The sequence below is a fragment of the Neofelis nebulosa genome, chromosome 9 (assembly GCF_028018385.1).
Source record: "Neofelis nebulosa isolate mNeoNeb1 chromosome 9, mNeoNeb1.pri, whole genome shotgun sequence".
NCBI classification, from domain to species: domain Eukaryota; kingdom Metazoa; phylum Chordata; class Mammalia; order Carnivora; family Felidae; genus Neofelis; species Neofelis nebulosa.
In genome coordinates, this window is record NC_080790.1 from 26,556,713 (window position 1) to 26,583,441 (window position 26,729).

General features: G+C 36.0%; 1 protein-coding gene across 11 annotated transcripts in view; it reads left to right on the forward strand.

Annotated features, from left to right (window-relative positions):
- The window catches only part of BIRC6 (baculoviral IAP repeat containing 6), a 225,829-nt gene that overhangs the window by 41,901 nt on the left and 157,199 nt on the right, over positions 1 to 26,729 (forward strand). For 7 of the 11 annotated variants that reach the window (XR_009248332.1, XM_058682986.1, XM_058682989.1 and 4 more), the window contains exons 7-15: positions 3,292 to 3,514; positions 3,594 to 3,754; positions 8,020 to 8,078; positions 14,023 to 15,417; positions 20,141 to 20,290; positions 21,887 to 22,112; positions 22,904 to 23,064; positions 24,135 to 24,266; positions 24,761 to 24,892. Coding sequence is in view for 10 of the 11 variants with exons in the window: in XM_058682986.1 (XP_058538969.1) it covers positions 3,292 to 3,514; positions 3,594 to 3,754; positions 8,020 to 8,078; positions 14,023 to 15,417; positions 20,141 to 20,290; positions 21,887 to 22,112; positions 22,904 to 23,064; positions 24,135 to 24,266; positions 24,761 to 24,892 (2,639 nt within the window). In the remaining variant the exon portion in view is untranslated. The remainder of the gene's footprint in view (positions 1 to 3,291; positions 3,515 to 3,593; positions 3,755 to 8,019; positions 8,079 to 14,022; positions 15,418 to 20,140; positions 20,291 to 21,886; positions 22,113 to 22,903; positions 23,065 to 24,134; positions 24,267 to 24,760; positions 24,893 to 26,729) is intronic. The other 4 variants (XM_058682990.1, XM_058682991.1, XM_058682992.1 and 1 more) reach the window with 2 other exon arrangements.

Consider the following 26,729-nt stretch of genomic DNA (forward strand, 5'->3'; position numbering starts at 1 on the left):
ACGCTTAACTGAGCCACTTGGGCACCCCAAGATATAGAAACAATTTTATTTTATTATTTTTTAAAATGTTCATTTTTGAGAGGTGGGGGGGAGAGAAAGAATCCCAAGCAGGCTTTGCACAGTCAGCGCAGAGCCTGATGCAGGGCTTGAGCCCACTAACCATGAGATCAAGACCTGAGCCAAAATCAGGAATCAGACACTTAACCGACTTAGCCACCAAGGTGCCCCTAAAAACCATTTTATTTATTTATTTGTTTGTTTTAAAGTTTATTTATTTTGAGAACAAGAGCAAGAACGAGGGAGGGGCAGAGAGAGAGGGAGAGAGAACCTGAAGCAGGTCCACACTCTTAGGACAGAACCCGAGGTGGGGCTAGGGCACACAAACCATGAGATCATGACCTGAACCAAAATCTAGAGTTGGATGCTTAACCGACTGAGCCACCTAATCACCCTTAGAAACCATTTTATTTATTTGTTTAGTTAGTTAATTTATTGCAAGAGTGGGAGAGGGTGGAGAGAGAGAGAGAGAGACCGAGAGAGACAGAGACAGAGAGAGAATCCCAAGCAGGCTTCATACTGTTAGCACAAAACCTGACGTGGGGCTTGAACACAAGAACTGTGAGATCATGACCTGAGTTGAAATCAAGAGTTGGATGCTTAACTGAGCCACCCATGCACCCCTAGAAACCATTTTAATGTGTCCTTTTAGTTTCTCAGGCTGATCCTCAGTTATTTAACCCACCTGAAAAATTATGTCATTATTTTATAGAATATAAGTTTATTCAAAAATATTTTGATTGTGGGGAATTGGTTCAGATTTTCAGCTTGGTCAGAGAATCAAAGATTCTACCCCTTCTTTATCCAAGGAAGGATTCAGGATTCTTCAGATTTGAGCAATTGATAGTATTTTTGATGGCCTGAGGACAGTGTTCTAAATGGGTAGGAGGAAGTAAGATTGAGCACAGCTGGGGAGCTGAGCCTAGGTACCTTCTGAATCTGTAAGGGGGAAAAGAAGGAAGACTTACAAGTGGAGAATGGGACTCTCACATTTTGATGGTGGGAGTCAGTAGAACTACTTTGGAGGGAGATTGAAGTTTTTAAAAAATAAATTGAGCACACCTATTATCTGTTAATTCTACTTGTACTTATTTACCCCAGAGAACTAATTCCTCTTGTATGCAAAGAGGCATAAAAATGGTTGGAAGCTGCAGTTGTAAACATGGAGTCATCTTAAATACCTGTCAGGATGGAATAGCCAAACAAAATATGGTATACTCATAAAATCTATTATCCAACAAGTAAAAATAAAAGGAATCAATAGTTTGCTCTCTATTAATCACCTTCAGTAACTTTTAGGTATGTTATTTTATCAAAAGATCTGTTGTAGAATGATTCATATAATAGTACTTTTTCTTTTTCTTTAAAATGAAAAAACCCTATATTATATGTATAAAAAATATTTTAGAAATATACCACTTAAACTCATAAAAGTGGTCATTTGGAGGTGGGAAAAGAGATTACTGGGATTGGATATTATAATTGAGTGATATTTAGCTTTATAATCATGTGTTGTGTAAATAACATTTTAATTAAAAAGTTAAAATTTAGGAAAGAGAAAAATATATTAGGATTTAGCTGGAGGGAATCCAGTTGAAATATATGCTTGGGGGATGCCATGTAAAAGCAATTATGTAAGACATCTGTGTATTACAGATTATCTAGGATTTACATATGGATATAGGTAAGTTGTAGGTACCTTGTATAAAGAAATATGTACACCCCAAGGAATAGCATATTTTTTAAGTATAGTTTTTATTTCTTTGCCATGGAAATGAAAAAAAAAAAAAAAGACTTTTTTTGGTAGAAACATCCTGGCATTTCAAATAATGCTGTGTAATTACAGCTAGTGAAAGTAAAAAAAGAATAACCAGAAAGAAACAAAGTAGTCACAAAGTTGGAGAGATAATTTTTTCAGTGTAAAAGTTGATCCTGCTTTCAATATTTGGGAAAATTATTTTTTTAAGCTTTTTCTTTTAGTGTTTATTTGTTTTTGAGAGAAGGGGAAGAGACAGCATACGAGCCAGGGAGGGGCAGGGAGAGGGGAGACACAGAATCTGAAGCAGGCTCCAGGTTCTGAGATGTCAGCACAGAGCCTAGGCAGGGCTTGAACTTGTGAGATCATGACCTGAGTGGAAGACCCACGCTCAACTGAGGGAGTCACTCAGGCGCCCCCCAAAATAAATTTTGTTTAGAGGTTATTTATCTGGTCTGGTCCTGTAGTTAATGTATAAGATGTATTTGCACATCTTTTTTTGTTTGTTTGTTTTTTAAGTTTATTTTTGAGAGAGGGAGTGAGCAGAGGGAGGGGCAGAGAGAGAAGAAGAGAGAGAATCCCAAGCAGGCTATGTGCTCTCAGCCCAGAGCCCAATGCGGGGCTCGATTCCAGAAATCATGAGATCATGAGCCGAAATCAAGAGTCGGGTGCTTAACTGACTGAGCCACCTCTTTACCTACGTGTGTTCTTAATCTAGGTCATTTTATCCATACTCTATAGATCTTTTTGCTTTCAGATCTTTACTAAAAGATTTTTTGTGTTACGAATGGCATTTGTTGAGTTTTTACTCTATATCATTTATATTGTGGCCACTGATAAATGTAAGTATGCATATAATTATACATAATTTAAAAATTGCTTTATTGAGAGATCTTTGACATGTAAAAGTTACATATATTTAAGGGGTATAACTTGATGTTTTGGTACATGTACACTCTGAAAAGACCACCACAATCAAGCTAATTAATACATCTATCACCTCTGCTTAGTTGCCATTCTGTGTGTGTACATGTGTTAAGATCTAATTTAAGATATATTTGTTTCTCAAATTTCAAATATATAATACATTATTATTACCTGTTGTACCTTTATGGAGAATTTTAAACTGAAACAGAGTAGTTATTTATTTATAGTTGTAGGAAACTGTGAGGAATTATCAGAACTTTAAACAATTTTATCAGTATGTTCATAGAGTATAAATTATACTGTAGTGTTCTGTGTCATTTGAGACTGACCTTCTATGTAATCCATTCAAGTGAAGAGTAACTGCTACCAAAGTGAGTGGTAGAATGTTAGTGATCTTGATCAGATGGAGTGATTTGGTATTTGAGTCTTTTCAATAAAGTCTAATTAATTGTTTTTTTAAAAAAGGAAAGATCCTGGAGTTCTCTTTTAATCTACAGATTTAACAGCTTAATGTTGTTCAGTAAACTTTTCCTTCCTTAATCTGTGTAAAGGTCTGAACACGAGAGACATTCCCCAAACTGCCCATTTGTGAAAGGTGAGCACACACAGAATGTGCCGTTGTCAGTCACTCTTGCAACAAGTCCTGCACAGTTTCCTTGTACGGATGGAACTGACCGAATATCTTGCTTTGGGTCGGGGAGCTGTCCTCATTTTCTAGCTGCTGCAACAAAACGAGGAAAGATCTGCATATGGGATGTTTCCAAACTTATGAAGGTATGTTTCAATTTTGAAGTGATAGATTAGTAGTTGAGGAAAAAAATCAGTTTTAAACTTAGGCTTTTCATTTGTTTAGGTGCACTTAAAGTTTGAAATTAATGCCTATGATCCAGCAATTGTACAACAGCTTATTCTGTCGGGAGAGCCAAGCTCAGCAGTTGAATCCAGGAGACCAACGTTGGCATGGCTGGAAGACTCCTCCAGTTGCTCAGATATACCCAAATTAGAAGGAGATAGGTATGTGAGGTTTTTTTTTTAGTGGCATTTATAAAAGTTAGGTGTTTTCCTAAATTTTATATTCTCTTAATTCTAATTAAAGAGGCAGAAAAAAATATTAGGTCAAGAGAATGGAGAATAAATGTTCAGTTGTTAGATCTGAAAGAGCTCTTGATTCTTGAGAAAAGTTTTTCATTCAGAAATGCTATAGTCTGTAAAACGTACTTTTATATTCTGTCTCAATCTGTGCCAACTGGAAATAATTGCTGCACTGAAAAATAAAGTCTAAATAATGAAATGAAATCCTCGGATTATACTTGAAGTTTTATCTTGTTGTATATTTTTTCCTAGAGCAGTTGAACCAAATGATTTTGGTTTCCACTTTTTTTCATTGACACCTTAAATTGTATCAGTACCGTTGGATAGTGAAAAAAACTTCTGGCTAGGCAAGATGACCCAATTATGTAAAATAGTTTATCAGTAGTCAGCAGTGAGTTGAGGCATGATTGCTAAAGAGACATTCTGGTAAAAATGCTGTGTTGGATTCTTTTCCATTCAGCTTTTCTGACAGTCTTGATTTCTGTAGCTGTATTTGATCTGCGTGGGGGTAAGAGAGTCAAAGTATAATCTCACTTCACCCACTCGTCTCCCAAGACACTGCAGTTGTAGCTCTGAACTCGGCTAGAACTATAGAGGAATGTCTGCAGTGTAGTCAGGTGGACCGAATAAAGGGTTCCACGAAGTACCCAACTTGTGGTAGGCAGTAGAAGCTACTCCCTTTTAAGATTCTGAGAGTAGCAATGTGAAATGGAGCCTATTTAACTATGGTCAGATGCCCTGATGCTGAGGAGGTCTATCATTTTTCACTTGCAGAGGCTTCTTATGTTACTGATGTGTGATCGATGTTATATGCCACAGTTCGTGGTTGAACAGTATTTTGCTTCATAGTCCCTTTGATGGCGTGTGTTTTCATTAAGAACTCATGTAAAATTTTATTAGTATGAATTATTTTATTAAGGGAATTAATGGAAAATTCATGATATATTAGTTGGGAAGGTTAGCTCTGTCTAGTCTGTCTTGGTAATGATAATGTATAAATTCTGGGTAGGTAAATGAATGTGGCCTGAGCTCTGGAACAGACTGAATTAAAGCTTCATGGTTGTTTTTAGTTATTATAAATCCCTGTGAGAACTTGATGGGAAAGCACCTGACCTATTATTTGAGTTTTGAGCACATTTGTCAATAGGACTAGAAAGTAAGTGTGCTTGAGGTCTGTGATTTTCTTAGAAGTTAGTGGAAAATTTATATAAGATGATGAAATTAGTATGTGCTTTTAAACACTTATTTACTTATTTTTTTATTATTTAAAAAAATTTTTTTAAACATTCATTTTTGAAAGACAGCATGAGCAGGGGAGGGGCAGAGAGAGAGGGAGACACAGAATCCAAAGTAGGCTCCAGGCTCTGAGCTGCCAGCACAGAGCCTGACATGGGGCTCGAACCCATGAACCACGGGATCATGACCTGAGCTGAAGTCGGACGCCCAACCAACTAAGCCACCCAGGTGCCCCTGAACACTGATTTTAATTAGAACTTTTGTCTTGGGGTTTTGTAATTTGGGGATTAAAAATTGAATTCAAGACATACTCTTTAAGATTACACCGATGCGCGCGTGCGCGCGCACACACACACACACACACACACACACACACACACAGAGACACAGACACACATACACACTCACTTAGGTAAAATGTACATTTTTGGTAAACGTGTATCCAGTATTTCAAGTGGGCAGGTACTGTGTGGGGTAGTGTGCTGGAGTTGGGATATAAATCTCTCTGCCTACTTTTAAGAGGCAGTCTTTCTAGGATAGAAGGACACTTTTCTCCTGAGAAAGTGAAGCGAATCATACAGAAAGAGTACTCTTAAGTTGGGGTGGCAGGAGGAAGCCGAAGAGGTGGAACTTCATATCTAACCTCAGTCTCCCTCTCTGGCCTTCCCCTCCCCCAGAGGCAGCAGGATTTCTGTTGCACTGGTAGTAAATATAATGAACTAAACTACTACTGATTTTGTGCTACAAGATACAATATATTTGGTTTTAAAATATACTCTGTGAGTTTCATTAGCTTGAAGAATTAATATTTAATTGAACAGATTAAAGCTTAGCCAAGATGCTTAAAGTAGTTAGTAGTATAGTTTGCCCACGAATTGTTTATAACCCTTTCTACTTAAAAGGCAACATTTTTCTTTGTTCTGAATTCATTCAGAGAAGAATTTTTATTTGGGAAGGAAGAATACTTATTTGGGGACACACTTAATTTTAATGAATTAACATTTTTGTCTCATTTGTATATTATGTTTTTCAAATGGGTAGAAATTTCCTGCATTTAATTTTGAAGTTGTTTATAGTATTGATGTATCAAAACTAAGGTATCCCTGTAATCTTCAGTTTTCAAAAACAGATAATCCCAACTAACAATTTAAAACTTACTTATAATATCTGGTTTATTTTGCACATTTATTACTCTGCAAAAGATTTTGTGTGTGTACAAGGGTTCAGGAAACGTAGTGTGTATTATATACCTAATGCATGCTTAAAGTAGAAAAATTAGACAATACAGAGAAGTAACTTGAAGAAACGTAGAGTACCCATACTCACATCATTCGGTTATGTTAATATATATATATATGTTAAATTTTTTAATATGTATTTATGTTTTTTAACCCATATTTAAAAGTTTTATTGAGGTATAATTACATATCACAAAATTCACCCTTTTAGTGTACAATTCAATCATTTTACTCATGATTTTATTATGTAATGGTATGAGAATTTTTCTGTCATAAGCTCTTTTGAAAAAACTGTGTTTTGAAAAACTTTAGAAAGAACCTTTTCTTTCTTTTTTTTTTTTTTTTTTTTGTCTGTTAAGGTGATTATCTGGCAACCCTTTGGAACATTATTTGTAATATTGTAAGTTATTTGTAAAGCCTATCAAGGTGCCTTGAATTTCTTCCTTAAAATATACAACTACTTTATTTAACCTTTTTTTCATTATAGGTGGGTAATATTTGGTTATTTTCTTTAATGTAAAAACCTTTCGATACTTGAAGCTTGTTGTATCTTGGTTTGGAGTTCTTCATTATGGGTAATTTCCAATCATTAATATTTCCTCTTGGGATTTAATTTTCCCGGTATCTTTATTACTTCTCTGAAACCAGCCAGTTAGTATTTAAATAGTTTGAGGCTAATCAGCAACTGATCTTGAACTTCTGCACATTTTTCTTTGTTGTTGTTTTAAATTATAGCACAAAATTGTTTTATGGACAGTTACTTCTACTTGAAAAATTTAAAACACAGGAATTTGTCAAAAGTGTCTGAGTCTTCCCCCTCCCCCATATCAAACTTTTTTTAAACGGAAATTACTAACTTATATTTCATTTAAAGCAAGTACCTGGTTATTTCAGTTGTAAGTGAAATACATTGTTTCAAAAAGGGAGAATTAATATTTACTTTCCTCCAAAATGAATCTTTTTATTTTTGTAATTGAGGTCATCAGAATTTTAGCACTGCTGTAGAAATGCTGATTGTTAGAGTATAGACACAGCCTAATATTGTGCCAGAGTGATCTTTTGTTACGTTTTTTTCTTGCTGGTGAACAATAGAGAGTGAGGATAAAGATAATGCCAAGAGGGAGGCTGGCGATTTTTTGACACAGTGAAGAGTAAAGGAGGAACTATTGTCTCTTCTTAACCCCTGACTTCTGAGTTGTAATAGTTTCCCTGCTTGTCACAGAGTTCTTATCACCCCTTCCAAAACCATGTGTGTGAGTACGTGTACATACACACCTATTTATGTAGCTCTTTTATTTTGTTCTAGGACAGCTTTCCGGAATTCTGTAACACAGTGTTATTAAAATTTTGCTACTAAAAGTTTGTACTTGATGTTATTAGCTGCTTCTCTCTTTTATCCTTTTATTTACCTAGACTATTTTCTGTCATACTTTAACGGTCTTCATATCCCTACAAATTTTATTATAGATTCTTAGAGGTTTCCACACCCTTTTCCAAGCAGATGCTTATTTCATGATGTTAAGGTAATCCATTACCAGCATTATTAGTCACTTATGATCTCAGACTACTTATATGTCATTTAAGCTAGTTTTAATAGTTTTGTATGATACTTATATTTGAGATACAAGGCAGTGGTCGTTGTACTTTTTTCTTTGTCTCATATTGTGTATACTTTTTTTGGAAATTTAAATTATTTTTTGCTTTGTCTTTAAGTGACGATTTACTGGAGGATTCAGACAGTGAAGAGCATTCCAGATCAGATTCTGTGACAGGTATGTAAAAAAAATGTTAGTCTGTTTTTTTAAATCTTTGCAGTTGTTCATTTGTAGGTAAAGCTAAATATTACTTAATTCTAAATTTCTCAGTTAATGCAAACTCTGAATTTTCACTAATATACACAGAAAACTCAAATTTGCACATTAGAGGTCTTGAATTAGTATATATGGAGTCCCATACTTATATTTTAAATGGTACATATTCAAGCCAAACAGATTGAAGTGATTTTTATTTTTAATGTTTGTTTATTTTGAGAGAGAGAGAGAGAGAGAGAGAGCGCGCGCGCAGGCGTGCGAGCAAGCATGAGTGGGGGAGGGGCAGAGGCTCTGAGCTGTCAGCACAGAGCCTGATGCAGGGTTTGAACTCACAAACTGTGAGGTCATGACCTGAGCTAAGTCAGACACCCAACCGACTGAACCACCAGGCACCCCTGAAGTGATAGTTCCACTGAAGTTTTGTCATAGATGTCAAGGAATTGACATTAAGACAGAATGTGTTCAGTTTATTTGCATAATTTATTCTGTGGTTATATAAAAGTAATACTGAAATTAAGATTCTTTATTCCCAAAATAAAACAGGTGAATAGAGAATAAATTTTTTTTTTTTTTAATTTTTTTTTTCAACGTTTTTTATTTATTTTTGGGACAGAGAGAGACAGAGCATGAACGGGGGAGGGGCGGAGAGAGAGGGAGACACAGAATGGGAAACAGGCTCCAGGCTCCGAGCCATCAGCCCAGAGCCCGACGTGGGGCTCGAACTCACGGACCGCGAGATCGTGACCTGGCTGAAGTCGGACGCTTAACCGACTGCGCCACCCAGGCGCCCCGAGAATAAATTTTAAAATATATTTTAAAATATAAAATCATAGACATTAAGGCAATCGAGTAAGTGCTGCCTTTCTCATTATCTTATGACATATTAGGGTGAAAGACTGTACTTTGCATTTTAATGTAGTTTTTTATATAATAGGCAAGGCTAATTAATAGTACATCTTAAAATAATTTTTCTATATCAGAATTCAAATTCTAACTCTGTTATTTATTATAGGCTGAATGCATTTCCTAATACATAATAATACATAAAAGAATTATGTTAACATCTGTTTAGAGTTTTGGGGACTGATTAAGATAAAAATATATAAAGCATAGAACCTGGGAAGCACTGGTATTTTTAAAAAGTGACTAATTAAATTGTGGCTGTTTTGTAATGTCAAATCTTATGAACTAAGGATATGTGTAACTTGTGTGGAAGAGACACAGCTTTGTATAGAACAGTTGTCAAAAATTCGAGTAATTATAGAATGGCGAGTGCTTTCTAAATTCTCAATTGTCATGAAAATTTTCTAAAGCCCCCAAACAATGCTACACCTTGGGGTAGATTTGGGGTTAAACCTAACTTGTCTTTTGAGGTAGTTCGTAGCAATGAAAAAATGTTTAAAGTAGGGAAATGTCCTGAATAATATACAATTGTATCATTAGCTCTTGAAAAATAAAGAATAGATTCATCAAAAAAAATTTGGTTTGATGAAGATAGTGCTGTTTTCCCATTTTGTTGTCCTTTTGTAAAAACAGAAAAGAGCTACAATTGCATTTTCTTAATCTGATAAAAATAATAAACTGGTCACAGGTCACCTGGAGACCTGTTTAGAACTTGAACCCTTCTACTAACTCTTGTGTCTTGTCAAGGCAAACTCTCTGGGCCTTAGTTTTTCCTTTGAAAAGTGAAGTGTTTGAACTAAATTTTCCTTTTTCTGCTCTCAAAGTTTTTGATTCTAACCATAACCTTTCCTTTGTATGCTGTAGCTTTGTTCTTTTCTCTGGGTCTATGGATCTCAGTAGGTATTTTTGTAATTATAATGTCTCTTTGGTCTGTTTCCTTTTCCCTTTTCTACTTTTATCTGTTTCATCTATGCCTAGTTGCTCTTTCACACTTCCTTTAGATACTATAGTCCTGTTTACCTCACTTTCCAGTATCTAAGGAAGTCACCATGTATTTTTGTTGACTTTCTCTATGATACCTCATTTAGGGTTGGGATTGTCCATATGTAGTATTAAAAGGTAGCTATGGTAAGAGAAAAAAATCCTTCTGGTTCAAAATTTTTAATTCCCTCCTTGTAGGATTTATAACTAGTTAATTCATTTGTAGGAAAATATGTACAGTAGTCCCCTCCCTCCTACTTGTGGTTTCGCTTTCCATGGTTTCAGTTACCTGTGGTCCATCCTGAAGCAGACGACCTTCCTTCTGACGTGGTCAGAAGGTCAGTAGTACCATAATGCTACAAGACAGTGCCTATGTCATTCACCTCACTTCATCTCCTCCCATAGGCATTTTATCATCTCCTCATGTAGGCATTTTATCTCACATCATCACAAGAAGAGTGAGTACAGTATAGTAAGATATTTTGAGGGGGACCACACTGACATAACTTTTATTACAGGATATTATTATAATTGTTCTATTTTATTATTAGCTGTTGCTGTTAATCTCTTAGTGTGCCTCTTTTGTAAATTACACTTTATCATATGTATGTATATGAATAAAATGTAATATATATAGGGTTCGATACTATCCGCAGTTTCAGGTGTGCACTGGGGATCTTGGAACATATCCCCCGCCTATGAAGGGGGATTACTGTATCTTCTAAGTTAATTTTATTATATTGAAAGATTATTGGTGAGTTTATGGAAGCTTGTGATATGAACAGAAGATGTGTTCTTTTCCTAAGGTATCTAAAATAAGTCATAGATGCTATTTCAAAACTTAACATTTACCAACTTTAGATGATTCCCATCAAAGTGAATGATGTGGTCTGAAGAATTGTGGAATGTATTTCTTAATTTCAAAAATGTGATTGGAGACTAAGAGACTTTTACCTGTTTTCGTTTGAAGGTTATGACTTTTGAAGTTATCTAGATGATGTCAGAGAGAAAAGTTTGGCCTTTGGGCAGTATTACCGAGGATATAGGTAATAGTAGTAAGGATATATTGCTTCTTGTAAAGAGTGGGAAGAGTGTGTGACAGGAGATTGAAGAGGAGTTCAAACTGAAATTTGATAGTTTTAGAAAAATACTTAGGTAAAACCTCATTGCTACCCTCAGGAGGTTTGGCATATAGAACTGTTGGTTTCCCAAAATGATTATCAAGACAATATTGTATTGTAGTCTGTTTTTAGGTGTATAGTATAAACACTTGTTTGGTAGTCCAGTAGGTTTGAGAATTTATGAGATGAGATAACAGATTTTCTTACTGTACTAACAGTTGTTACTGTGCTTTGTCAGTCTTCTGAAATAGAATGCTTAAGTAGCTGGGAAGAAGCAGAGTAATAATGCCACTTCTTGTATTGCCTTTCTTTATTAATGGTCCCACCTTCTATTTTTTTTAGTGTTTTTATTTTTGAGAGAGAGCGAGCGAGCATGGGTGAGGGAGGGGCAGAGAAAGAGGGAGACACAGAATGCAAAGCAAGCTCCAGGCTCTGAGCCGTCAGCACAGAACCTGACGCGGGGCTGGAACTCACGAACCGTGAGATCATGACCTGAGCTGAAGTCGGACACTTAACTGACTGAGCCACCCAGGTGCCTCCCACCTTCTATTTCTTAAATGTGTGTTAATGTATGTAAATTATGGTTATTTTGTTTTTATGTCTCTGTAGATAAACTAAAATAGATTTCTGACCATAACTTAAAATAAATAATTTAAAAAGTTTCAGTTTAGTTCAGTTAATAGTTGAGCATCCTCAAGATTGGTTATAGCATACTACATGTTATCAGAATCTTACTGTCAACTTTTAATTTCAAATCTAATTTCACATCTAAATTAGACTTGATACGTGGCAATATGGACAGACTGCATATGACTGTAGCCAAATGAGTGGTTAAATAAATGAACAGTTCCATTAGGACAATTAAATTGCTGAGTGTATAATCAAAATTTTCTTCTGTTTAACTAGAAATGGTTTCATAAAAATGAATAGGTCATAATAGTGACATTATTTGAAGTGAGACATTATTTGAAATGAATAGGTCATAATAGTGACATTATTTGAAGTGAGAAGATTATCCTCAAAAAATGGGAAATAATAAAGCTGTCACTGAGCATTTTGAAGAAGTAGTAGATGATTTAGTAACAGAAATGGTGTGAACAGAACTTTCATTGTTAAGTGTATGATGTTCCATGAATCTCACTTGCATGTTCTTTTACTTGGGCAGCTTTCAAAGTTTCATGCAAGTTTCCTTGCGTATTTTATATTTATTTCCTTTACCTTTTGTATTCTTATCTAAATTTATAAAGCCAGTTCCACTGTTTTTTTTCTTTGTCATAAATACTTAGCTGTTATTGTTGCTAATAATGTTGTCACCTGACTGATAGTATTTTTTGCAAGTGAGAAAAAAAGCAGATTGGTTCAGACTTTCAGTTCAGTATCAAGAGATTATATCTGGTTTAGGGGTTGAGTGACCTCTCTTACAGGGTTGTGTGTAGAGAGACATGGCATGTTTGGAGTGTTGAGACTGAGAAATGACTTTTGTGCTCTTTATAAGGGGGCAGCTTGAAGAGCACACTGTACACAAAAGGTCATTCATTAAGGGGTAATGTAGTTGACTCTAAACATAGTATAAATTAGCAGATAACACAAGACATTTATGCTTCTCTTTATTTTTTTTTTATTATTTTTATTTTTTTTTAATTTTTTTTCAACATTTTTTATTTTATTTTTGGGACAGAGAGAGACAGAGCATGAACGGGGGAGGGGCAGAGAGAGAGGGAGACACAGAATCGGAAACAGGCTCCAGGCTCCGAGCCATCAGCCCAGAGCCTGACGCAGGGCTCAAACTCACGGACCGCGAGATCGTGACCTGGCTGAAGTCGGACGCTTAACCGACTGCGCCACCCAGGCGCCCCTATGCTTCTCTTTAAAATGACATATTTTTGGAACTTTTCCTTCGTAGTTATAATTTTTTTCTAAGCTGAACTTAGAGTTACATTGTGTACTATGATAATCAACTGATAATTAGCATGGTAGGGTGGGAGAGAGTAGAGGATGCTATGACTCCTTTTAAATGGTAAAAGAGAAGGAACTGACCCTATAATAACACTTCGTGGATATTCTATAAAGTGATTAAGTGACAGTTATAATGGTATGCAGTGTTTTTTGGTTTAGAATTGAAGGGCAGAACTCGTATTATTTTGATGCCAATAATGTCTCCATTCTTTAACCATTCTCCTAAATTAAAAAGGGAGGAAGGTTTGCTTACATTGTCAGGAGAATATATTCTGACTTGAAAATGATTTTGACTCTCTTAAATGGCCTCAGTGGTTTTTCTCAGTAAATTTTTATCAGATTTGGTTAACTTCCCTTTAAATACTTAAAATTCTTCCACTTATGTAATTATAATGCACTGATTAGATGTGTAAAAAAAGAAAATTAATGAAAGCATTATAGTAAAGATTTTTTTTTAAGTTTATTTATTTTGAGAGAGAGAGAGTGAGTGAGCAGGGGAGGGGCACAGAGAGAGGGAGGAAGAGAATCCCAAGCAGGCTCAGCACTGTCCGTGCTTAGCCCGACATGGGGCTGTATGTAACTCATGAACCGTGAGATCATGATCTGAGCTGAAACCAAGAGTTGAACACTTAACCAACTAAGTCACCTAGGTGCCCCATATACTAAAGATTTTTTCTTTTTTTTTTTTTTTATATTTATTTATGTTTGAGAGAGAAAGCGAGTTTGAGGCAGGGGAGGGGCAGAGAGAGGGAGACAGTGGATCAGAACCAGGGTCTGTGCTGACAGCAGAGAGCCCGATGTGGGGCTCGAACCCATGAACCACGAGATCATGTCCTGAGCTGATGTCAACCGCTTAACCAGCTGAACCACCCAGGTGCCCCTACTAAAGATTTTTGATTTGCATTCTCAAGGCCAATTCTAATGAATATTGTTCCTTTTCAAAGGGCACACATCACAGAAGGAAGCCATGGAAGTGAGCCTTGATATAACAGCACTCAGCATTCTCCAGCAGCCTGAAAAACTCCAGTGGGAGGTTGTTGCAAATGTGCTTGAAGATACTGTTAAGGATCTTGAAGAACTCGGGGCAAATCCTTGCTTAACAAACTCTAAGAGTGAAAAGACAAAGGAAAAGCACCAGGAACAACACAACATTCCCTTTCCTTGTTTATTAGCTGGAGGTTTATTAACATATAAATCTCCTGCTACCTCACCCATTAGTAGTAATTCTCACAGGTCACTGGATGGTTTAAGCAGAACTCAGGGTGAAAGTATATCAGAACAAGGGTCAACTGACAATGAGTCCTGTACTAATTCAGAATTAAATTCTCCTCTGGTAAGGAGGACTTTACCCATTTTGCTTCTTTATAGTATCAAGGAATCTGATGAGAAAGCAGGAAAAATATTTTCACAGATGAACAATATAATGAGTAAAAGTTTGCACGATGATGGTTTTACAGTTCCACAGATTATTGAAATGGAGCTGGATAGTCAGGAGCAGTTGTTGTTGCAGGATCCTCCTGTGACTTATATTCAGCAATTTGCAGATGCAGCAGCCAACCTTACCTCTCCAGATTCTGAGAAGTGGAACTCTGTGTTTCCCAAGCCTGGGACTTTGGTTCAGTGCTTGAGGCTGCCAAAGTTTGCAGAGGAGGAGAATCTTTGTATAGACTCCATAACTCCTTGTGCTGATGGAATTCATTTGTTGGTAGGACTACGGACATGCCCTGTTGAATCCTTGAGTGCAATAAATCAAGTAGAGGCCTTGAATAATTTAAATAAATTAAACTCTGCGCTATGTAATAGACGGAAAGGCGAGCTGGAATCAAATCTTGCTGTAGTGAATGGTGCAAATATTAGTGTAATCCAACATGAATCACCAGCAGATGTACAGACTCCTTTGATAATTCAGCCTGAGCAGAGGAACGTTAGTGGTGGATATTTAATACTTTATAAAATGAATTATGCCACTCGGATAGTGACTTTAGAAGAGGAGCCAATAAAAATCCAACATATCAAAGACCCCCAGGACACAATTACCTCGCTCATTTTGCTTCCACCAGATATATTGGATAATCGAGAAGATGACTGTGAGGAGCCTGTTGAGGAAATGCAGTTAACCTCAAAGAATGGCATTGAAAGAGAAAAAAAGGCTGATATTTCTACTCTTGGACACCTGGTAATAACCACTCAGGGAGGATATGTAAAAATATTAGATCTTTCAAATTTTGAAATTTTGGCCAAAGTGGAACCTCCCAAAAAGGAGGGCACTGAAGAACAGGACACATTTGTTTCTGTCATTTACTGCTCGGGTACAGACAGGCTGTGTGCATGCACCAAAGGTAAGCAGATGGGTTTGTTTGGTTCTTCTACAATCTTATAAAATCTGTGTATGTGGCATTCACTTATGTGCATACCTAGTATGAATTTTAGATCCATATAGATGCAGTGAAATATGTTTTTTTTAGAATGAAGTGGTAAATCTTTCTACTGTTTTAACATTTTAAAACTTTTTTCTACTGCCCTAGGTAAGGATTCTAATTGTAAATAAGTTAATAAGTCTCTCAGAAAGTATCTTCTCTGCTTTAACCTCAAGAAAATAACCTGCTGTTGTTTCTGTGAGTCCTGACTCTGCATCTGCTCAAATTTGTGGCCTTGGGCAAGTTACTTTGAACTCAGTAAACCTTTGTGTATTTATAAATGAGGATCAGAAGGCCTGTTTTTAGGCTTCTTAGAATTAAATGAGATAATGTATGTAAAGTTTTTGGCATAGAGCATATACTGGTCATTATTTCCTCCTGAAATAAAAATATTTAACAAATTACTAGTTTTGCCAAATAAACTTTCCTTGTCTGATTTACTCCCAACCTTTGGCTGATAGTTAAATCAGTTTTGCAACATCTGAGGCCCCATACAGAGTAACAAACAGTGTGCATTTTCCCTTCTCCTTTCTTATTTTATATATTTTAAGTTGGAAAGATATAGCCGTTTTTGAAAAGGATTGCTGATCATATCAGGCACAATGAATAGTCTTATTGATAGTGTAGTAGGAGTTTAGGGCCAGGAGATGTTCGAAACCCAGGTAACTGTAACCAGTGCTTCAGAGAGGAACTGGGTGTGAGGAAGTTATCCATCTCACTTGTGGTTCTTGGGAGGAAGTAACCTGAGTTTTTCCTCACTTTCATAAAGATTCCAAGAGTTTGGCCAAGAAGGGTAGTGGTGAATATAGTGGTTCATTCAGATTGCCTTGTTTGGAATACATCTAGTGAAATAAGGGGAAGAAAAATCTTGACATAACATCAAAATCCAAATAGATTAATTTAAAAAATGAGCAATGCAGAATAACTTCAATAAAACTTTGAATTAGAGTTAATAAAGTTTAGAAAAATCATTAAAATACTATGTGGTATGAAGGATAACTTGAATTCATTGATTACGTATGTGCCTGTTCACTGTTGTGAGAACTTCTGTTAATTTATTTAGTCATCGTGCCAACTTTATGAGGTATATACAATTACTGTCTCCATTTTACAGATAAGGAAACTGAAGGAAAGAGAGGTTAAGTAACTTGCCTAAGTCACAGAACTAATAAATGAGAGAGTCAGCATTCATACCTGGGGTGTCTGTTGTCCGGGTGCTTAAACTACATTATACTGCCAGAACATAACAAAAGCCAAAGTCTTGTACATTGAGGCTTTTGGAATCTTTGAATGTGAAAGATTTTAAAAATGAAAACAATTTTACTTTGCCATAGGCCATCCAGAGTGGATTTGAAACCTGAGTGACCCTGCCCCAGGGCACATCTGTGTAAGATACTAATATTTTCCAGAAATGCAGTCAGGGTTTAATGATTTTAATTATTTGATGAGATACGCTTTTGGTGAGTCAGAGGAGAAGTAGTGTTTAAACAGGTTAATGTGTTCTTGGAGTTTGGGTAATGAAAAGTTCTAGGAATTGATCTCATGTGATAGAGAACTTATCCAGATGAATCGAAGGACAAGAAAAAGCCTGCGAAATTAATCACTTTGAAAATTATCCCCTAGTTCTTCAAGGATTAACTGATGAAGATGCATTTGAAAACATTAGTAACAAAAAAGAGGAAAGAAAAGTTGATGTGTTAAAATGTATAGGACAGTCCATAAAGCAGTTGTAAAATTTTTAAAAAGGTTTGCAGACTGAATCAGATGGACATGACATTGTCCTAAGAGTATATTCAGATAACATAAAACTCGTTGTCTCGTGGAGAATTATTGAACCTTTTGATTAAAATCTATAACTAATGTTGTAAGTTAATTTCAAATAGTAATAATGTACTTAAAGGTAGATTTGATGCGGCTGTGTTTGATTAAAGTTCACAAATAGAATATACATACACATACATATACCTGTATGTGAAACAAGGAAATAAGGTCACTACTGTCCACCCTGCCACCAGCCAGGCACTCCAGAAGTGTGGGCCACTTTCCCCATGGCTGGCACAGGGCTGAGGAATGGGGGGTGGCAGTGGGTTCTACTCAGGGAAGATCAGCAGCCTTTCCTTTTATGAAGCATCCTCTGATTGCTGTTTCTGGTTGGGTTCCAGAGTTCGGAAATAGTTGATTTCTCAGTCACTCTTTTCTAGTTCAGTAGCTGACCTCTAGAGCTCCCTACCTAGAACTTCCCACTCAGCTGTTTGGTGTGACGTTACTGCTGCCTTTGTTTATATATTGTTTTTTAAATACTTTTTTTGGAGTTCTGTTCTTAGTGATTTAATTTGTCACAGTCTACTTTAGAATAATGCTAATTACTTAATTCTAGTAAAATATACTTTGATCTTTTTTCTCTTGTCCCCTTGTGCCACTATGGTTTTATATATTTTACATTTAGATAAGTTATAAACCCAACCAAAAAGTTGTTTTCTACCATCTTTGTCTTTGGAAAAAGTTTTCAAAGAAATGAGAAAAAATATACATTATGTTTACCACCTTATCATTTCTGGTACCTGTGTGTGTGTGTGTGTGTGTGTGTGTGTGTGTGTGTGTGTGTGTAAATTTGGTATTGTTTTCTTTCATCGTTGAGGGTAGTACTGAATGTACAGTTATTGGTTGACTATTTCTGCACTTGTTTCATTTTGCATCGTAGTTATTCCACCTGATGAGTCATATTTAACTTGTTGCATTTAAGATTTTCTCACTGAGTAACTTGGAGCAGTTTGACTATAACATAGGTATCTGTGAATCTCTTTGTGTTTCTCCGACTTGAAGTTCATTGAATTGGTTGGATTTGCAGTGTAATGTTTTTCTTCAAATTTGGGAGTTTTTTCCCAGTATTTCATCAGTTTCCCCCTTGCCTTGTTCTCTTCTCTTTTTTCTGGAATTCCCATTACATGTACCCTCTTATACTTGATCTGTCCTATGTATCTGAGATGATTTTCACTTAAAAAAAATCTTTTTCTTTTATTCAGATTGGCTAATTAGTTATACTCAGTTTTTATTTTATGATTCCTTCTGCTATCTCAAATCTGCTTTGAGTCTCTCTGGTGAACTTTTCATTTTAGGAATTTTATGTTTCAACTCCAGAATTTCCCTTTTGTTCTTTAAAATAATTTTTTGTTGTTGAGATTCTTCACTTGTTGAGTCATTTCCACCATTTGTTCCTGTAATTCTCCATACCTGATTTCCTGTTATTCTGTAAAAATATTCACAGTGGCTTCTTTGAAGTCCTTGTCTGCCAAATCTAAATCTTGGGAACTCAGAGATATTTCTCAGTGATTTTGTTTTCCTTAGGCATGGGTCACTCTTTTTTCACATGTCTTACAGTTCTTAATTTAATACTGAACGTTTTAAATAACATTGTAGAATTCTGGATTCTGATTCCCCCCACTTTGGAGGTTGTTGTTGCTTTGTTTGTTTGCTAACCCACCAGGACTATATTTCTGTAATTCGTTTTCTTTTCAGTCTTGCAGTCATGTCTCTTGTCATTTTACCCCCCCGGTATTCGTTTGTTGCCTCTGTGTCCACGTGGCTTAGTGGTCAGCCAAAGATTTTGATAAGTGATTGTGCTTAAGTAACCTCACCAGTAAGTCTGTATCCAGGTGTGCCTTGGCTTTTGTTTTCTTTGTTTTTATTTTATGTTATACCCTCTCACATCTTTTCTGCATATGCATGGGACTTAGTTGACTGAGAATATATGGATAGCTTGGGCCAGGTCTGGTTTTGCTACACATGTGTACAACCTCTGATCCTTGTGTAGTATGTGGAGAGTTTACCAAGCCCCCTATGTTTCTTTTCACTTCTTACAACTTTCTATTAAGTGCTTTGCTTGCTCCAGACAGGGTCTTGACTTGAGGTAGCAGAGCTGATATACCTCATTTTTGTTGCCACTGAGCCCTTTAAACTGACAGCTGTCCTCTCTGCAATAGCAGTCCTTCTGGTTTTCATGTCTTGCCCCACCCACCCTGGTTGAAGGACAGTTCTGTCTAGCTTTGTAAGTTGGTTTTCAGGAAGTGGATTTATCATCTTCCTTATTCTGTTCTGTCATGGTGGAAGTGAATCTCTAAATACTTACGTTAGAATATACTTTTATCCATTGATTTTTGTCTTAAATATTTGCTAAGTTTGCTTTCAGTTTTTTTATGTGAGAGATATAAAAAATAGAAACTGAATTTCATTTCATTATGAATACTTCAAAAAATTAAGACTCTATTTTCGTTACTTCTGAGACACAGAGCTGATGCATCAGTTTCCTTATCTGTAAAGTGGTCACAGTAATAGTCCTTATCTCAAGGGTTTTTGTGAAGATTAAATGAATTTTTAAGCATTTAAGGTAGTGTTTTACATGTAGTTAGTACTAGGTAAATAACTGTTTTCATATATGTTTATGTGTTTGCCATTTTCTTTATTAAATTTTCATTTTGAAGTGCCTTGTCAACTTAATTTCTAAATTCTGGGATATATGTCACTTTGGCAGCCCCCTTTATCTGCCTGTTGAATGATACTAAATTAAGTTTCTTACCGATGTAGTGTGCACTTCTATGTTTACCCATACTCTGTGTGCCTTTGTTGATAAAATTTTACTACACTGTAGGCGGTGAGCTTCATTTTCTCCAAATTGGAGGAGCTTGTGATGATATTGATGAAGCTGATATACTAGTGGATGGAGCTCTTTCTAAAGGAATAGAACCATCTTCAGAAGGTTCCAAACCTTTATCAAATCCTTCAAGTCCTGGCATTTCAGGTATGATACTGAGTTTTTAAATGACTCTTTAAACAGAAATTCTTGTGATGTTCAAAGGTTTCTGATTCTTACTTAAATAATCTTAAACATTCTTTCAGTTTTTACAGTCAACTGTTGGTTACTTAGTTGAGGGAATTCATTTCCTGGTTGCCATTCTTTTACTAGGCTTGATTTTGTTTATTATATATCACTATTTTTTTCTGTAGTTAGAAATTGTTGTAAACATTAAAATGAAAAATGCTTTTTCACCTGTGGTAGGTTGGCCAATATTGGCCATGTCACCTAAGAGGCAAAAACACAATTTTGGCCATTATGGGAGCTTTTGGTGTAGTTAGGGAGGGAAATAGCATGAAATAGAGGAGTTCATTAAGTGAGTATAAAATCAATGGAGTGGCTAATATTACTAATATCACTACTGGAATTGAAAAGCTAAAAAAATACTCTCTCCCTGGGGCACGGTATTCAGATTTTTGTTGCCCCATTGTGCATCATTACACAGGTTTGTTTTTGTTTGTTGTTCGTACGTCTTCTCCTATCTATGTTCTTTCTATACTGCCCTCCAGAGCTGCTTTTTCAGAGAAAGTAATGCTAACATGTTACTCCTGTTGAAATTCTAATTTGCTTTGTGGACTTCGTTGAAGTAACTCTATAATTTTCTTCTCTGTGTTTAGTTACAATAAATTTTTCATGATTTCTTAAGTATATGATTCCATTTCATGCTGTTTACGTGTTACCCTAAACTCTTCTTTGTGCTTCGGTTTTCTCTTTATTTTTATTTTTATTTTTGAGAGAACACACAAGCAGGGGAGAAGGCTAGAAGGGGGAAGCGAGAGAGAGAGGGAGAGAGAGAGAAAGAGAGAATATCTTAAGCAGACTCTATGCTCAGCACAGAGCCCAACTCATGGCTCGATCCCACAACCCTGGGGTCATGACTTGAGCTGATATCAAGAGTTGGATGCTCAACCGACTGAGCCGCCCAGGCACCCCAGTCAAGGCTCTTCTAACAGGTTGAGTTTGGGTTTGTCCAGTAAGAGGTACCCTGTCTGTAATCTAAAATATTCAAGTGGATTTTCATTGTGGCCATTATGTAGTCAGTGCTAGTTTCTTCATTTGCCTGTAGATCTCTTAGCTCTCATTAATAACTCTTAAGAGAGGCACCTGGGTGGCTCATTTGGTTAAGTGTTCAACTCTTGGTTTTGGCTCAAATCCTGATCTCACAGTTTCGTGAGTTTGAGCCCCACGTCTGGCTCTTTGCTGGCAGCGCAGACCCTGCTTGGGATTTTCTCTCTTCCTCTCTCTCTCTCTCTCTCTGCCCCTCCTCTATTTGACCTGTCTCTGTCTTTCTGAAAAATTAAAAAAAAAAAAAAATATATATATATATACACACACACACACACACACACACACACATATATATATATACACACACACACACATATACACATATACGTGTGTATATATATACATATATATATATGTATATATAACACCTTTAAGGATATTTTGCAGTTGTTGTAATTGATTAGACAGAAAACACAGATTAAAACTACTTTGTTTTAAAAACCTATTTCAAATTCAATATTTACTGTTGTTAAGGAGTTGATTTGTTGGTGGACCAGCCATTCACCCTTGACATCCTGACATCTCTAGTGGAGCTAACCCGCTTTGAGACTTTGACCCCACGGTTTTCAGCCACTGTTCCTCCATGCTGGGTAGAAGTTCAGCAAGAACAGCAGCAAAGGAGGCATCCTCAACATTTACATCAGCAACACCACGGAGATGCTGCTCAGCATACTAGAACTTGGAAACTACAGACTGACAGGTAAAACATTGTTTCAGGGTATTAAATTTTAAGTCTACATTATATATTTGTTAGAGGCAACATAAAATTCTTAGATATATTGTTTTTCTTAACTTTTTCTATTAATAACTTTTTTCTTTTCATTTGTCACCTTAATTTTGGAAATTTCTATATTCTTAGTTGTAGGATAAAATAGTGAGAGTAATCCACCATTGCAATTAGTTTGGTCCCTCAGTTCACAAGTTGATTTACTAGATAGATAAATGGTTGCTTTGTGCAGTCACTCCTGTAGACACTAGTAATATGGTTGTCGCTAGAATTTCTATCCTAGTGGGGATAGAAAGACAGTAAGCTGTCAGTGCAGAGCGTGGTGTGGGGCTCGATCCCACAGACCGTGAGATCATGACCTAAGCCAAGGGCAAGAGTCAGACACTTAACTGACTGAGCCACCCACGCGCCCCAACAAGTTCTTGTTTTAAAATGCAGATTCCTGGGACTCCACTTATAGATTTCGGGTGGGGCCCAGGAATCTGCAGACAATTCTGATGCATAATGCTCCATAGTGTAAGAAACAGGGTTTATTGTAATGTTCAGTTCACAGGGTAGGTGTCACTTTCTAAGGTAAGATCAATTATTGCGCTAAGATTAACCTCTCTTTTGGGAGCTGCTTGTCTTCTCTCTTGATCCCATTGAGAGGCACTGAGTTTTGTTGGAGGCTGCAAATCCAAGAATATGAAAAGTGTTAATGACAATGTGGTTTTGGTCAGTGAAAGATTTTTGCTGTATTTAGCATTTTCCCCCTTATTTGACAGCAATAGCTGGGATGAACATGTGTTTGAATTGGTTCTACCTAAAGCCTGTATGGTTGGACATGTGGACTTCAAATTTGTTTTGAACTCAAACATCACCAATATTCCGCAGATACAAGTGACACTGCTGAAAAATAAAGCTCCGGGCTTAGGGAAAGTCAATGGTAAGAATGAATCAGAATTTATATTTGAAGATTTTGCAGTTGATTTCTTTAAAAAAAAAAAAAACAAACAAACTGATTTTCAACTTGACTGTCTAGGTTTCATATCCTTCCCCTGCCTCCTCTCTGCTCTCTCCCCTACCCCCATATTTGTTTTCTGCTCTGCTCTTGGTCGTTTTATTTTAGAAAAAGTTACTTCTAGAACATTTTAGAGGTTTTTGGTAGTTCAGTATTGTATGGAAGTGCATAAACTGGAATAATGTAATTATGCTATTTGGGAAATTCAGTTAGTTCCTTTCTAAATTAGTTTCACTTTCATCACTACTAGACTTACATGTTTTTCTTCCTATGTGGAGACCCTATTGGGAAAAGAACTTTGTTAATGAAGTCATATACTCTTAAGACTATTGGTGAAACTCAGCCTTTCACATAATGCCAGAAATACACCCAACTTTATTTGTTTTTTTTTTTGTTTGTGTGTTTTTTTTTACAAGTTCAGACTTTGGTATTTTGAGTTCGTTGAATAGATTGTACACATGTAACATGTTCGGAACTAGACGTTACTGTCTGGTGTTTACTGCTTAATCGGTTAATTTAAAAGGCTGGAGATAATTTCATATTACCATATCACATGGCTGCTTTACACCAAGGGGTAGAAACAATGAAACACGAAAAATTCCTTATTTTCAAAAATACACATGTACGTGTGTGTGTGTGTGTGTGTGTGTGTGTGGTGCATTTTTTGAATCATGACAGATTCTATTTTAATTGGGTCTAGGATTTAGGCACTGGTGTTTTGAAAACTTTGCAGGTGTTTGTACTCTGCAGTCTAGGGTATGAACTTTTAGTTTAGCTGCCAGCAAATTATTTCTCAGGCGAATATTGAATTCCATTAAAAGAGAGAATAGTGTATGAAACAATGGGACCTAATTTTTTTCTTCTTCTGACAACCATTTTGTAGCATCTGTGATAAAAATCACAGTAGTTCCCAATATAACAAGGTTTTAGAATTTCAGGCACATAAATTATTGATATTAAGCAAAATTAAGTTTACTAATATTTTTATCCTCTAGAAACAGCAGTAGATAGGCAGATCACCTTTCCTTTGTCTCCAGCTCTTAACATTGAAGTGGAACAAAATGGGAAACCGTCCCTGGTTGATTTGAATGAAGAAATGCAGCACATGGATGTAGAGGAATCACAGTGTGAGTGAAATTACAGAGCTGTTGTCCATGACAGTAAAAGGAATAGTGATCCAAAATGCATCATGTTGGGCAAAGATTTCCTTATGGCTTGCAAAAACATGGTTTTAAAAATACAATTAAAAATAACCTGTAATTCTGCTTTGGCAATATGCTTTAACTTTCAGCTCATCTTTGTGAACACAGCTGCGCTAATACTTGCATTCTTGTTTTTTAATATCCCAAGATTTAAAATCATGTCATGGTTTTATAATATTTTTGGAAAATCAAGGTGAATGTAAATAATATGGGAATGGAAAGCAACATATGTCAGATATGTGAAAATATATCAGATCTTTGACTATATTTCCTTAGCATGATAGTGAATTCTTACTTGAACACATTCGAATTATGGTATATTGTGTGGTGGTATCATAAATGGGATAGATATTTGCTTATTACTTATTTTTAAATTATAAGCTAATTTAAAAGAAAATGATGTTTTTTTTTCTTTTTAGGTCTTAGATTGTGTCCATTTTTAGAAGATCACAAAGAAGACATTCTGTGTGGACCAGTATGGCTTGCTAGTGGCCTTGATCTCTCAGGGCATGCTGGGATGTTGACATTAACAAGCCCCAAACTTGTTAAAGGTGAAGTAACATATTTTACAAACGCAGGATAGATAATGCTACAAATGTGAATTAGATTTTTTTAAACTGGTCTCACAAAACTAAGATACTTTTTTGTTTGGGATTTGCATTAATAGTTGCACCAGTTTCCTGATAACTGTGGTCCCTTCTTCTCAGAAGTGACTCTGATACTACTTTCTGTGTTTTGGAGGTTTCAGTACTTTTGGAGAAAGCATAAAAAAATGAATATTTGCAGACTTAGTGTGGTATAGCAGAGCTTTTTTGAGTAACCAGGTGACATGTTCTGGCATGGTTGCCTTTCCCGTCAACTTAGAGTTCTCTGTCTTGATTTGTTGTATTTTATTTATTTATTTTTATTGTTGTAATATTTCCTCTTGAGGGTTTTTATAGAAGAGTTTTGATAACATCAGATGTAATTATTGAGTTTCTCACATATACACATTTTAATTAATGTGTATTTAAAAGTAATTGGCTCTTATGTAGATGATAGATATTACAGTAGTAGGATGTTTATATATCAGCCTTCATATCCCAGTAAATTAAAAAAGCCAACAACAAAGTACCTACCTTGATTATTAAAGTAAATTTGGATGTGGGATGGGATGTGGTGATCCTTCCTCAAGCCAGAAAGTACCTCACCACCTAAATAACAACGATTTTCATTTGTGTACATTCCCTTCATAATAGCTGTCCACATTTACACATTTACCGTTAGATGCATAGTATGTGTTGCATACGAGTTTTAATGTGCTCTCTTGACTACAGCTCATTCATTCATTAAGTTTATGACCTCCTGTGGTGTGTTATGCTACGTGCTGCGATACAGCAGTGAGCAAGGCTAATAAGATCTCTCGTATTGCTGAGAGTATAACTTAACTTTTGTTGAATGAGACTGTGAAACGTAAATTTGTATATGAATATAAAGATGTTGGCTTTGACAAAATGGAGGGTGGAATGATATGACATGTATTTCAAAAGACTAAATTTAAAAGTGTTAACTTTCCTAGAATTTACTGAAGATGATTTTTTTTCCTTACCAAATTCTCCAGAAATCTTTGGTACTGGAGAAAATGATTGCTAAATTTTTAGAGTAAAAGGAAGATCTGGGTCAAAGAGGTTTGGAAAAAGAAAACAGAGAGGGAGGGTCTTGTCAGATACTAAAACAAAGAGTAATAACACAACAATAAGAAGATTATAATAGTGTAATGTTAGCACAGTAGGCAGGTGGATCAGTGGAAAACAACAAAGGTAGCTTTTGTAATTACAGAAGGATTTAATACCTGTGAGATAACAATAGGCTGATGGTTTACTGGTGAGTGTATTAATTTGAGGTTATTTTTGCAGTGTATTTTACATATGCATTGTGTGGTATGATCTCAGTTTAGTTAAAAGGAAGCAAAATGTACTGGTGATAGTAACGACCAGTATTTATTGAGTGCTCTCTTTGTGCCATGCACAATTGTGTGTTAGGTACTTTTGAGGTAGGTACCCTTATTCCCATTTTACATTTGAAGGAACTGAACCACAGGAGATTATCGGGCACATGCCTAATAAATAACTGAGCCATTATTCAGACCCAGGTCGTGACGCCAAAGCCTGTGCTTTTTGTGCTCGTGTATATGTGCGTATGTCTGTGTGCGTGTGTCTGTAAGAGGACCGGATGCATTCACAGAATGATACCTTCATCATCGATCAGTGGTGCTCACTGAAAGATAGTTTTATCTTTGTGTTTTTCCCATAGTTGACAGAATGTTATTAAAATGTATCATTTCACCAGGGAAAGATATGCAAAATGTTTGTAACATTTAGTCAGAATTTTCTGTCTTCTGTTGTTGGT